This window comes from Gavia stellata, chromosome 12 (genome assembly GCF_030936135.1).
Source record: "Gavia stellata isolate bGavSte3 chromosome 12, bGavSte3.hap2, whole genome shotgun sequence".
Taxonomy (NCBI): Eukaryota; Metazoa; Chordata; class Aves; order Gaviiformes; family Gaviidae; genus Gavia; species Gavia stellata.
In genome coordinates, this window is record NC_082605.1 from 3,997,931 (window position 1) to 4,011,606 (window position 13,676).

General features: G+C 35.9%; 1 protein-coding gene across 1 annotated transcript in view; it reads right to left on the reverse strand.

Annotated features, from left to right (window-relative positions):
* Positions 1-13,676, reverse strand: part of ATG7 (autophagy related 7) — a 106,321-nt gene that overhangs the window by 53,486 nt on the left and 39,159 nt on the right. Inside the window, exon 17 of the mRNA XM_059823203.1 lies at positions 7,295-7,417. Coding sequence (XP_059679186.1) covers positions 7,295-7,417 — 123 coding nt within the window. The remainder of the gene's footprint in view (positions 1-7,294; positions 7,418-13,676) is intronic.

Here is a 13,676-nt window from a genome sequence, read left to right on the forward strand (position 1 = left end):
TACTGTTTATAAAGAGGACAAACAATCCTGAATTATTATCTACACAAGACAGTATTCAAAAGCTGCACAGGCATTATGAAGAACAGAGACTAAATATTAATGCCACAGCAGTCTCACAGCACCTGGAAAGGTGCTATATTACAAGGCTAATTTTTTTTATAGCTAACATAAAATGAGGCACTGACTGCTATTTGTTGCATAGCTTTTTCCCTCACATAAAAACTGATGAGATTATAAGTTTATTCATAGCAGTACTTTCCATTTTATAGCTATGCAAGATTTACTGTGAAATTTTATATAGAGATAGATTTAAACTCTATCAATGTTCTGGCACTATGACAGCAATTCACAGTTTAACACATGAAAAAATAAAAAAAAATACCATCTGTTGCTAACTCAAATTCCATTATTCCATTTCTTTCAGTGGTTTTAGTCTAAATTTTTTCCATACATTTGAAATTTCAAACAAAAAAGACAGCTTGATATCAACAGCAGCTTAAATTAAAAAAAAAATTCTTTACACTGAATAGTCATCGTTTCCTCTATCTCTGCCCCCAAGTATTAATTCATGCATTTGAATTTGCAGAGTTTCATTTAATTTGACTAATAACTATACAAGTTATCAACCTATCAATCTATGCAGCTAATCAGTAGCACCTCTTATTGAAGGATGCCAGCATTTATGAGTCAAAATTTGCAAGTAAAAATATTTTATAAGGTTGTTTCATGTTTTTGAGACAAAGTCACCTAGGATGTTTATGACAATGTAGATTTATTCATTCGAAGCAATATGGGTAGCGTTTCTACAGCTGTCCTCACTTTTAAAATCTCTCTTTGGAATTCAAACATTAATGAGGGTTGACTGATGAAAATATGTTTCTAACTGGAACACTCCAAGCTCTGGTCTTACAGGACTCTCAGCTCAGAAGACTGGCAGGCTGTCATCCTTGAGATCTTCCTCGAAGCATTCCTGTGGTATGGTACACTCAAAGAAATCTTTCCATTCTGTACAAACCTACAATCAACTGTCCTTTCCCCTTGCTTCAACTAAGTAAAATGACTGCACATGGCCCTCCCTGTCCTGAAGGGACAAATATATATTTATTCAAATATATCATGAAACATGAGTATTTGTGCACATCGGTTGCTGATGTAAGTCCTAGGAAGAGCATTAGAGTATTACTAGTAATAATAATTGAAGTTACCAGTAAAGTTATCAGGGGAAACACAAAGAGATCATGTTTTGGTACGAAACAGGAAACACTTCACAGATATTTCTAAATTCTTCAAGGAGCAGCATAAGGTATCAGCAAAAAGACCATTCTTGGGCTTGTTCAAAGGCTATAAAACTCAGTTTGAACTGTTTTGTGTTGACGTAACAATTACCTCTCCTTGGCAAAATTTCAACAGCAGAAATACCATAGACTCAGTAGAACATTGTGGTGAAGGACAGACTTACTAAATCTATTTCAGGCATACAATAGCAAAACATAATAACCAGAAAGCATTGGAAATTTACATACATTTTAAAATCTACCATAACCAAGACTCATTTCTCATTTGGACTGTGTTCAACAGGAATCTTTCTGCAGAAAAAATTTACCATTTTTTGAAGATCTGGGAAATATTGCTTGATGAATGAAGAAAAATTATGACACTAACTGACATAATGAGAAAACTCAAAAAGAAAAAAACATCCCACCTCCTGAAAGAAAACAGATTAATCTCTTCAGAGAGAGATTCCAGGGCAGGCCTGAATCTGCCAAAGTGAATTTCTCCTGAAACGCACCAGATTAAAAACATGAAGGGAAACAAAAAAGCTCACAGAAACAGTAAAGTCTCAAATATTAATTTTGGTCTACCCATCAGTAGTCTTTTTTGTAGCAAATTTTCATAATATCAAGTAAAATTAAATTCTGAATACTGCTTGGTTAACAGAAAAAAATGGCTAAGTTACAGAACTTGCTATTTTAATATTGTTGAAGTTGGGTTTTTCTATTTTGTTTGGGGGTTTTTTTGGCTATTCATATGTTATTGTTTCAGCATCAAATACGTTGCATAATATAATGCAGAATCAGAAACAAGCAGGATATTTTTAATAGCAAAGCACATTGGAAATTCTGAATTTTCTTCCAAATTTGGATAAGCACAAAGTTCACTTTTAGTACCAGCTGCCTATTACACAACTACACCCTGTTCCCCAAGAAACAGCTTGAAAAAAAGGCCACAAACTTCAAGTAAGTATATAATCAGAATAAAAAAGGGGTTTCTGGTTTTTCTCCTATTCACAGAGCTCGAAGTATTTCACTACCATGATTTATTTTTTTTTTTAATTAATCCTACCCTTCTATAGGATAAGAGTTCTAATCTGCATCATTTGGGATACAGTAAACCAGCACAGCAAGGGGATTTTGCAAATACCAAGTAGGGTTCATTCACTGACCACAAGAACTTGTCATAGAAACTATAGATACTGTGGATCACATTGTAAGAGACAAAAAACCTGAAGTACAAAACTACTAAAGCAAAATAACATAGATGACACGACCTGCTGGCACCAATATCTGACCTTTATAATCACATTCAGAAATATGAACTCTGGTCCGGATTTCATTTCTTCCAAAATTCTTTATGATCCTCTTAGACTGCAAGAGTTCTACCACTTCTTGCGTTTTAATCAGTCATAAAAATACCCGAAAATTTATTTTCTTTTATGTATTTTATGATTTTCTTTCATCCTGATGAAAGCAGAAAGTATAGCAAAGCTCCCTGAAGTATCCATGTAATTTAGGAATTGAAATCCGAAGTAAGAAAGTATATTTATACCTGGGTCTTATTAAGAACAGAGAGAAATTAAGTTTCTCTACTTCTGAAAATGGATATGGCTGAAAAAGTCTTGTACAGAAATGTAACTGCACATTCTACAGTGAATTCATGCAAAAATGTCACTTTACCACTGTTACCGCTCCTTCTATCAACACATTTCAATAGATACTTCACTCTCAGTGATTTCAAGAGCACCTACATATGTTCAAGTAAGGATAAGCCTGGTTACTTTGCTTAATTGGGCCTTGAAGAACAGTGGCAACTGGTTCTGAAGAAAAAGGGCAACAAAAAAATGAGCACCCTTAAAGAAGTAAGTTTCTTAGAAAATCTTACAAATGGGAATGGTACTTCCACAGCTGTGGAATAATCCTGACTATGGGTTTTATTAATGTGTCAGTTTTTACTTCCAGAAATGTGCCGCATCAGTAAAAATTAATCTTTAACATGGAGTAGTTGAGAGCATATCAGGAAAGCTATGATTTCAGACTTGATTAAATACAAAGAGCTCTCCACACCAGCAAAACCCAATATACTTTGCAGGTTTAAGTACGGCATGTGTGGCAAGCAAGCCAGTTGGTTTCAGAGATGCACTGTGATACACAACCATCACTGGGCAGCCCAGCCAAGTTCTGAACTGGAAGTCATTCAGTTGGTTGTTGTTCTGTCTCCAAATCAATGCCTCTAGTTTCTGATGAGTAATTCAAGTGATGCACAGGCTTTCTGTAGTTTAAGCCCAGCTATTAAACTTGACTACACATTGAACAAGCATCAAGTTAAAAAGTTCGGGTTAGGAGTAAGGAGACAAAGTGATCTGCAAAACAGAAGTGCACTTTTTACGTGAGCTTGGGCAGCTCCCAAAGTGAACCGTATCCCGTGGAAACAAGGTCTAAGTGCTGATGTGGGAGTTTCCCACAGCTTCTATTGGCCTTCAAAGCCATGCCTGTCATCAGAGTCTCTTGTTGAAGCTGTACATAAATATCTAACTGGTATTAAAAAAAAAAAAAGTTCCACAGAACCTAAATTAAAGCCAGATGTGGAAAAAACAGATGCCTGAAATTTACTGTCATTTCAAGACAGAATAGAAACACTTGTGAATTTTATTATTTAGTGAGTAAACTATCATGCTAAGGAAGTCATGTAGAACATTTATAATTTCCTGATGCATCTCATGTTAAAGAAATAGGTGCTCTGTTGACTAAAACCCTTTAAATTAGTATCAAATTTGAACCACAAACTAAATCTGTGTTACGATTCCTGCTCTGGTTACACATTGAATTATTATTGTTTTCTTATCAGTCATTTTAAAATAAAATAAGGTAAAGTATGTCAAGATGGTATTAATACTTAGATCAACAGCACAGCACTGGAAGAAGAAATTGAACAATGCGAGTTAAAAAGATATTTAGTAAGTGAAAAATCTTCCATATCTTACCGAAAATTGTATTGCTTTAATCTGGGCAAATGCAATCTGTGCTAAGCATGTAGGGAGGGTAAGGCTTTCACGGAAACTTCCAGCCATCCAAAAACGTTCTATTTAACATAGTCAGCCACTCTAATGGAATGTGCACGACTTATCCAGAATCTCTTTTAAGCAACTCGAAACTTATAAGCAATTTTTTAAAATTAGTTTAGTATTTAGGTCATTAAAGCACATATAGACACACATCATGAAAGCAGCTAAGCATTTTTTACGTGAATTAAAAAAAAAGGTTAAGTGTGTGAGTTAACTTAAGATGCAATATGCTAAAGCATAAGACCAGCATAACAAAACCTCCAGTTCTTCTGATCACAAGAAAACACTCTAATCACAACATTAAATTAAATGCTCTTAATGAATCAACATTTTAAGAGTGATCCTTTTAAAAAAAGAACAAGATTGAGTAGTTTCCCTATCAGATGCAAGTTTATTAGCCTAATATTAGTGATTTTATATATGGAATTACAACACAATTATAACATCGCTGCAGTAAATTTAAGGTTGGATGACATGTAACTTTACAAGTCTATTTTTATTACAGTGGAGCAATGGCACTGGTCAAATTTTGTAGATAGGAGGAAAGGAAAATCTTCAGTTACTAGAAGTCATTTTTATGGTCTCCAAACCCAACAATCATCTACAAAAACTCTTTGAAGAGTGAGTGCAGAAAGGCAAGTAACTTCTCAACAGAACAATCAAATATTCTCATGACCAAAATAGGCCATACATGTCTTATGAAACCCCTCTCACTACTTCTGTTGCAGTTTTTAGAATGCCATGTATCAAGAATATCTTAAATCAACCTAAAGAGCACTGATCTTAACAAATCTAATGCCTCCATTTTAGAGAATACATTCTGCCAACAGCAGCTCAAAAGGAGTCAGAAACCTGAAAAGCCATTTTGCAGTCTTCAGACTTAGTAATATAAATTGCACCAACTGCACTGTATGAGAAAAACGAGCTCAAAATACAAGAACAATTCCACAGAAAATATACTAAAAGCACTCTCTTGTGCACCTAAAAATTTTAAAAGCTGCCCCAGATTATGTACTGAGGGAGGAGTAGAGGACAACAAAACCACCTCTTTATTTTTCAGAGTCAACAGTGGCAAAACGTAACAAAAGAATAGGTCTTTTAATCCAAAGAAAGCAAGCATGCTCCAGAATCTGCAAATAATCTGCCTGTTGGACCTTACCGTTCGTAAATACCAAATTTATCAGGGTTAACTATTTTAATGATCTTGATGAAACAGATGAGTTTTTACAAAAATACAGCAATGCTACAGGAAAGCAATCAAGAAAAGCCGCTGGTTCTACGGCAGTTGGGCTAATTTGAATGCATTAGCTTTGCAAATATTTTGTACGTCAGTTTTTCCACCTATGAGCAATGATTTCACTGCATAAACCTCACTGTTGAGCCCAAAGATTTTTGAAAGCACACCAATTCCGTTTTTCATGTTAAACTTTGAACTTCAGTAAGTTGCAATAAACTCACGACAGACTCTACATTTTGTAAATAGTATCTAAAACTTCATAAACAAACACCTGTATATATTCCGAAGCTGCAAAAGAAATTTATTAATTATCATCTGCAAAAGAATAGATTACTAACTAGGGCCATTGTAACTGTTTTTAATGCTGTCATTAGCAGACTAGACACTTCTTAGCAGCCTAAAAGTCATGTATGGCAATCAGACTACAATAACTCTTACTGCTAATAAGTGGAACCTGTTAAGGGGTATTTGTTTTCCTTTGCTGGATCCCTCTCATACATACATTTAAATTTTTTCTACGTATCACCAGGCTGATTTAAGAATGCATCAGGTATTTCACAGTTTAATGTCTCCAGCATCTGCTCCAATTATTTTAAAAGGTTAAAACATGAATCAGAGAGCCAAGTCATCATTATCGCCACAAACCTTATTAAGCAACACTGTTAAGCCATTTCCAGCTGAAAAAACAGCTATACCATTTACACAGGCTACAGTAACTGAATAATCACTTCTCAAAGCCAACTTCGGAAACATCCATGTGATACGACTACACCAAAATTAAATTATAGATGTAGAAAAGCATAGACATTTGCAGACAGAGTAAGGATTACAAATCATTATTAAAATACAATATTAAGACAGATAACGGTTTCATTTTTTATGGGACAAACTCAACATCGCAACTCGTTTAGACAGCATTATCTCCCATGAGAACAAAACATACCCCATTTTCATTCCACATTACAACTTTTGTCACTAGACAAATAAACAGCATTGTTTTCCCCACATTATAATCCATCAAGCAGTATAATAATTACATTCTAGATTGACCTAAAATGGTAATTTATTTCCTTACACCACATAACACAAGTCACTTGTTTTCTTTAAAAACTATACTTGAAAACTCAAATATAAAAAGTTACGATTAATTTAAGAGAATGTCTAACCCACCTAGGAAGCTGTGTAAATACTGTGGTTGTTAGCCCATACTGGGCTCTGTGCTACCATGGCTCCCTATTATCAGTACTTATATATAGTACTTGTAATGCTTGTACAAACTGTTGTTTACGCTGCCAGTGAAACACACCCTAAAAGACAACAGACAGGAACTTTCCTGATGTAAATTCAGAACTGTCAAGCAACAACTGTCACTTAAAATATTTCTGTAATTTCACAAAATGTGACAACAATAAAATGAATAACAACAATAGTGCTACACATTTCTAACTGGCTGGCAACACGCATCCCATCATCTACTCTTAAAATAGAATGATCTCTCATATCCAACAATATTTCTTATTCTACAACATTAAGAGGACACTTCTTATCTTACTGGATGCAATATGCAGGTGGCTTGCCTAAATCATCCTGTAAATCAAATACCAGTGCTCGATTCTATCAGCGATTCATTTAATCACATGGTTATACAGCTGAACGTAAAACCAAGCACCCTTTACTGCCACCTGTTTATTCTTAACATCCAAAGCGTATTTTCTTACCTCAGCAGCCTGTGTCTCCTGGTGTAATAAAGTTAGACCTGTCAAGTCTTCTAAGAAGGAATGTGAAGAATTAAAAACTTTAGCTAGGAAATTAAACCCATCTCGTTCATACTGGTCAAGGACCTGTCAAATAAACAAACAGAAAAGGATTTCAAATAAGATGCCCATAATGTGATTCTTCATCATACTTTGCTCACAAAATAGAAGTACAATCTTTCTGAACACTGAGAAAATGACTGTATATTGTAAACAGGTAAAAATGACTGAGAAAAGAACGATCATTTCTCCCAACTCAATTTCTAAAGTGGGGAAAGGAGGTGGTAAGAGGGAAGAGAAGTGAGGTTTAAAATTTCCTGGTTTAAATGTATTTTTAAGCTTATAACAAGACAGATGATATGGCAAGAAGAAAAACTTAGTTGCAAAGTCCTGAAAGGAGCATTTGAGTTACACAAAACACAGTAAAAGACTGTTCCAATGTATCAGTCAAGGGAAAGAACCATGCTGGGACAGACTGAAAAATTCTCCAAGTCAGCGTCCAAGTCCAACATCCTCCCAATCTCCAGAGATTCATGGTTCTGAGACTATTGTATCTTAAAGCACTCTCTATTTTTCTACTCTAATTTTCCCAGTTTATCTTTTATTTTGAGAATCTTACAGACTCCTACAAGTATTGTGAGGAAGGTTTTCGCCTATGCTCCTCTCAAACCTCTGACCATGAAGAATTTTATTTCACACAGCTTTAGCTTAAATAACTATTTGGCAGAGTGATTTCAATCAAGTATGATGGAGATTGAGGAAAGAAAAGATACATGTCAAAGACGAACACGATTCTACAAGTTTTGTGAAAGTAGGTAGCAAGAAAACAGAAGGAACTTACGATAGAACAATCCCAGTATCCATTGTTTTCCTATTTTTGTTCTGAGTTCTACCACTGATCATTTAATACTCTGCTCTGCTGTCACCAGTTTCACAGATGACACAGCTGAGCTTGACAGACTGCAAAGCAACTTTTCCTACAGAAATCCATGTAGCAGAGCAGGATGCATGCAGGGACTTCAGAAACACACAATATTTTAATACAAAGGTGCAGTATCCATGACATCGCTAGAGAGGCAGGGGAAGGATCATCAGTATCACCCCACATAGGGAAGATGCAAGCTTTTCAGAAGAGTCCATGGAATGGTTTAATCTATGAAACTGAATGCCTGCCAAAAACCTTTTACTGTGAAAGATATCATTGCCTTTCTCAACAGTTACATCTTCATCTCGGTCATCATCTTCCTCAGATAAATCAACATCAGTTCAAGAGTGAAGGACAGAAAAAGGGGCTGATGATCAGACAGTTTCACAGGTAGCTGTTATCTTTTAGAATGATGATCATTTCCAAAACCCAGCATCTATAAAAGCCAGCACCCCTTCCAGTTGATGATTCTGATAATGTACTCCTGCCTGTCAATCTCCCAACTACATATGCTGTTCCTGTGTATTTAAACTCTGTGCATGTCTTAAGTCCCTGCATGAGTCCCTCTTGACCACATAATTTTTTTTACAAGCCACGTTACATTGCTGTCATATCACATTTTTCAGAAACGCATCCTCTGCAGATAGTGGGGTATAGCTGTACTTGAGAAAAGCTCCAGCATAAGCCCAACACTTACTGAACACCAGAGAATCCACAAACTGCATGTCTATAACTGCCCAACCATGGGAAAAGTACCAAAATCAGCCATCAAGATATGGCTCCAGGACTCCTGTGCTCAAATAAATACCTGAGTTTTCATTCTCTGATGTATAAATTTCCAAACAAATCACAATACTATGCCCATCCAGGTCTCCTTATAGCTTATCTGTGCAAATTATATGCATCAGGTATCTCTGTTTTTAACTTCTCTCATTTTGGTACAGTTCTTGCAGAACAAGTGTCAGTAGAACACAAGAAGTTCTTTTATACGGAACACTGTTGCGAGGGCTATGGACAACCTTTCTTCCACTGTATATATTCTATCCTTATTTTAGGGGAGAAGCAGTTAAGAGAAATCTGTACAGCTTATGTACTCCTTAAACATAGCCACTCTTACTGGACAGACAAGTTCCCTGTAACCAGTGGAATTCATTTCCTCTGGAAAAGAAGAAAAAAACACCCTGGAAGGACTGTAGTTTGTTCTATTGTGAAACAGGCGATTCAACCAAAGGAGCTTCATTCCAAGGTTTAAAAATGAACAGACAAACCCCGCTCCCCCTACCCCCAAAGAAGCCATTCCCCCTTCTTTGGACAATAGGGGGGGAAAAAATGGGGAGGGGAACTGTTTCAATATGAATTCATCTAACTCAACCAAAATCACAACTTACTCTCAACAACCTTACTGTTTTCTACTTTAACAGTTCCTAGAGGTCTCAAATAACATTTGCGCTGATAAACCTTAAAACTGTGGGAACTTGCACAGCCCAAAAGCATTCTTCAGCAAAACATGACCAGTTACATTGAGTCCTACAGGAATTCAAGCTTGTTTAAAAATGTATTTACATTTAGCTAACAAACTGTAAGTTTACCGGTAAAAACAGACTGGGATCTGCACTCAGATCTTCATGCAAAATGTCTGTTTAGCAGCAAAATTATCTACTGCATACTTAGGTTTCAAAAAAACACAAACAGAAACAACTAAACACAACTATAAAGATGAAGACAGACAGACATAGGTGACTATGACAAACATTTGGCACCTTCTTGACCACACTTTACACTTCTAAAATAAATAAATAAAGCCTGCACTTCACGTTCTCTTACCAAATCTGGAGAAATTGTTCTTCATACTTTAAAGATTTATTTTGCCATACATGGGTTTTTGTGTATTTGTGCAATGACCCACAAACTTAATCAGAAATTAAAAAAGAAAAAAGGAAAGGAAAGAAGAAATTAAAAAAAATGCTTAGGAACGTTTCTTCGGGTTTTTCTTGTTTTTTATTCCTGAGATAAACACACCAAGACAAACCCATCTGACTGTTCACAACGCAATGCAGAGAACTGGACAACTTCAGCATTCTATTTGAGATGTGTCCTCTTAATATTATCCGATATATATTGTGAAATTGCACTGTGGATATATACATACATTTCATGACTATTCTGTGTTCCAAAATTCTAATAAACCAACCAGATGTGCAGAAGTCTCTTGCATCTGGCTCTTTGTGAAACACGGGATACAGACATCAACTTACAAACTTGGATTATGTTCACAGCCCTGCCTGTATATAACCCTCAAAGCTATCAGCATTATCAAATGTGTTGCTATTGCTTTAATTTGTTGGAACCACAATACAGAGCTTACGAGACATCTTTTTAGTGATGTAGGCCAGATTATATAGTTCATGGTATGCTGAAACAATATACAGCCCATAAACAATGAAACCTTAACCTTATTCTAAAATATTACAGCATATCAAAGAAACACAGGGACAACAACAATAAAATATTTTGCTGTCTGCCCAGAAGTAGAAATTGCTAAAAGATGCATACTACCTTGGGATATGCAATTAGTACGAACAGAGCAGGGAACGGAGTGCAACCTTACTATATGCAAGAAGTCTATCTTGGTTTTGTTACTCGGCAACTATGCCTTGATCCTCATTTCCAACGAGCTGTGACTCAAGCCTGAAGTGAAAATTTCCAGGTATTGCTTCCTCAGTAAGTGCATTACTTCAGTGTGCCAGGGTGCTCTGTATAAACTGAGCTGGTTTATTTCAGAGATGTGCTTAACCTTTCTCTATTCCCTGCCATAGCTATAAGTGAATTCTTATGTACTCACACAAAGCAGACTGCATGACTACACTGACATCCACAATGTCTAGCATTAGTTTTGCATGAATCACCTGGAAGAATTCTTATTAAATCCAAGTGCCCTTTGTATTGTCATTAGCATGGAAGAGACTACGAAGTCTCCCATTAACTGTCTTTTAAAATATTAATATTAATAAAACATTAATATTAATAAAATAAGATCACAGAACCGTGAGTTGAAGGTATATTATTTTTGGATCTCATGAACTGTAGCTTTTCATTTTTTAAAGTTGGGTAGAAATGATACGCATTAATATGACCAAATCTGCTATTGTTATGGAAAGATTTAAAAATTTATTTTCCCCCTGTAGAAACCCCATCATGTCACACTGCTAGGCTTTCCATGGCACTACGATGGCAAATGTAGGTTAGGGTAACAAACCTGACTACAGAGACACAGTATCTCAAAAAACTAAACCTAAAGTACAACACCACAGAATATCTTTCTTGTATTAGCACCTGCAGAAGCCTGAAAAAATTTATCAAAAAGTGTACCTGCTAATTCGAATTACTTGCTTTTTATAACAGGAATAGCCTGCTGAACAGAAGTATCTGTTAACTGGTTTTAAAGCAGAAATTCCAGCCACATGCCCCAGAGAACAACGTAGCAGGGAGCCAAAGAATGACCTGGCACCATCACGCAGTTTGCTACCTGAGCAGTGGTGGTACCATTAAAGAAGGCATACACTATAATGAAATCCTTTTAATATAGGCAGCAAATGAAAGAACACTTTGTCACCTTCAGGGACTTTATTTCCCAATTCAGATGATTAAAACTTTACAATAAATACCATGAAAGGGATAAACGCCATTAACTTGCCCACATCTAACCTTTACTACAACAAACTCAAAGAGCTGTCCTCTGATAAATGTGATGTGGCATATATTTGTTTAGTAGCCACTGAACATACCTCAAAAAGAAAAAAGAATGAGGCAAAATAAAACTCATCTCAAATTCCTATGCCAGGAGACCACACAGGAATACTCTGCAGGTCATCAGGAATAAAGCCAGTCTAGACATCAAATGGGCACAAAATAATTCTAAAAAATGTTTCCCGATTTAATAAGCGTCCAGTTTGTTGCTGTGGGGAAAGGAAATTTTCTCCTATTTAATCATGTCCAGCAGAGCCTAAAGGCCCGTGGTTGGCATGAGTCTGCTTTTTCAGTTCCTAACAATTCCCTTTGCTGCTAACAACATACTTGGTACCAACGTGATCGTTCTGAATAACAGCTTTACAGGAGGACAAATACTTGAGAGATGTTATAATTTTTATTATGATTGATATCAAATTAGTTGCTATCTGACTGTAGATGTAAAAAATCCTTCACAAACTTTTTCTGGGAATAAACGTGTCACTATCCAGTCATTCAGTGACATGTCACTATGTAGCCATTAATTTTCTCAAGCAGAAAAAACTGCAAAGCAGCAACAAAAAGAACCAGAAGGATATAATTCTTCTGCCTGGCAAGGCAAGCTGGAGCAATACAGATTTATTAAGGAACTTTTATCTTTTTCTCACTTGCAGATCACTTTTCAGAGCTTAGGAGGAGAATTAGAAAGTAGCATGCCTTCTGTATTTCGTGTCTGTTACAAATACTGTCAGGAGAACCCACATCTTAAAACCACACTCTTTTCTAACACATGTAAATCTCCTCTCAGGTTGACGCTATAGCCTCGGTTCCAGTCTCCATTTTACAGAGCCAGAGCCACGACTGATTTTTCACATGATGGCATTTTAATAGAGCAAATGACTCTGTGGATGCACATTATCACACCATGGACAAATTAATGGATTGCTAAAGCCTTTTGTGTAAATGATACACAATTTTATTAGCAATCTTTTTACTCTGTTTTTGTTTACTGAAGGAAAAAAACCTGAATCTCATGGTAGGAGGAAAAAAATAGAGGCTTAGAGTAAAAGGACTTGTTTTGAAATGAGAAACAGATGTGCAGCCTTGGTGTTATATTCTTTTTAACAGCATTCTTCACAAAGAAGTCTCAATTGCTGGGTAGAAAGACATTTAGAAAGAGAATCTGGCTCCAGGATTGCTTTATAGCATAAAAGTTAATATCTGGTTAAGTAAAAAACAAATATTACAAAAACCAAACTCCTAATCCCAAGAACCTAGCTACTGATGTAAAATTGGCTCACATTTTATGCCTCATTTCTGTCACATAATTTTTAAACTTTTTACCAGTATTTACATTTGGTTTGGCTTTTTGTTTTCTAAGTAGTTAGCATCTGTAGAGCTTGCAACAGTGTTGTTTACTTTCCAGGAAAAACAGAATACGAAATTAATGCTACCAGATTTATTGTTTACACTAAATAAGATACATGGGTCGCCTACCTCCAAAACAATACGGGTGCTGTGTTTTACACTCTTCCTGGCTTTAAACACTTTCCACTCACTCGAAGATGACAGCAAACTTCCCCTCCCTGGCCTGCCTCCCCCAAAGGGGACAGATACTTCACTAAACATTTCAGAGTCAGAAAAATCACAAAATTCAATATTCTATTTAGAAATTCTACACACCTAGATATATCT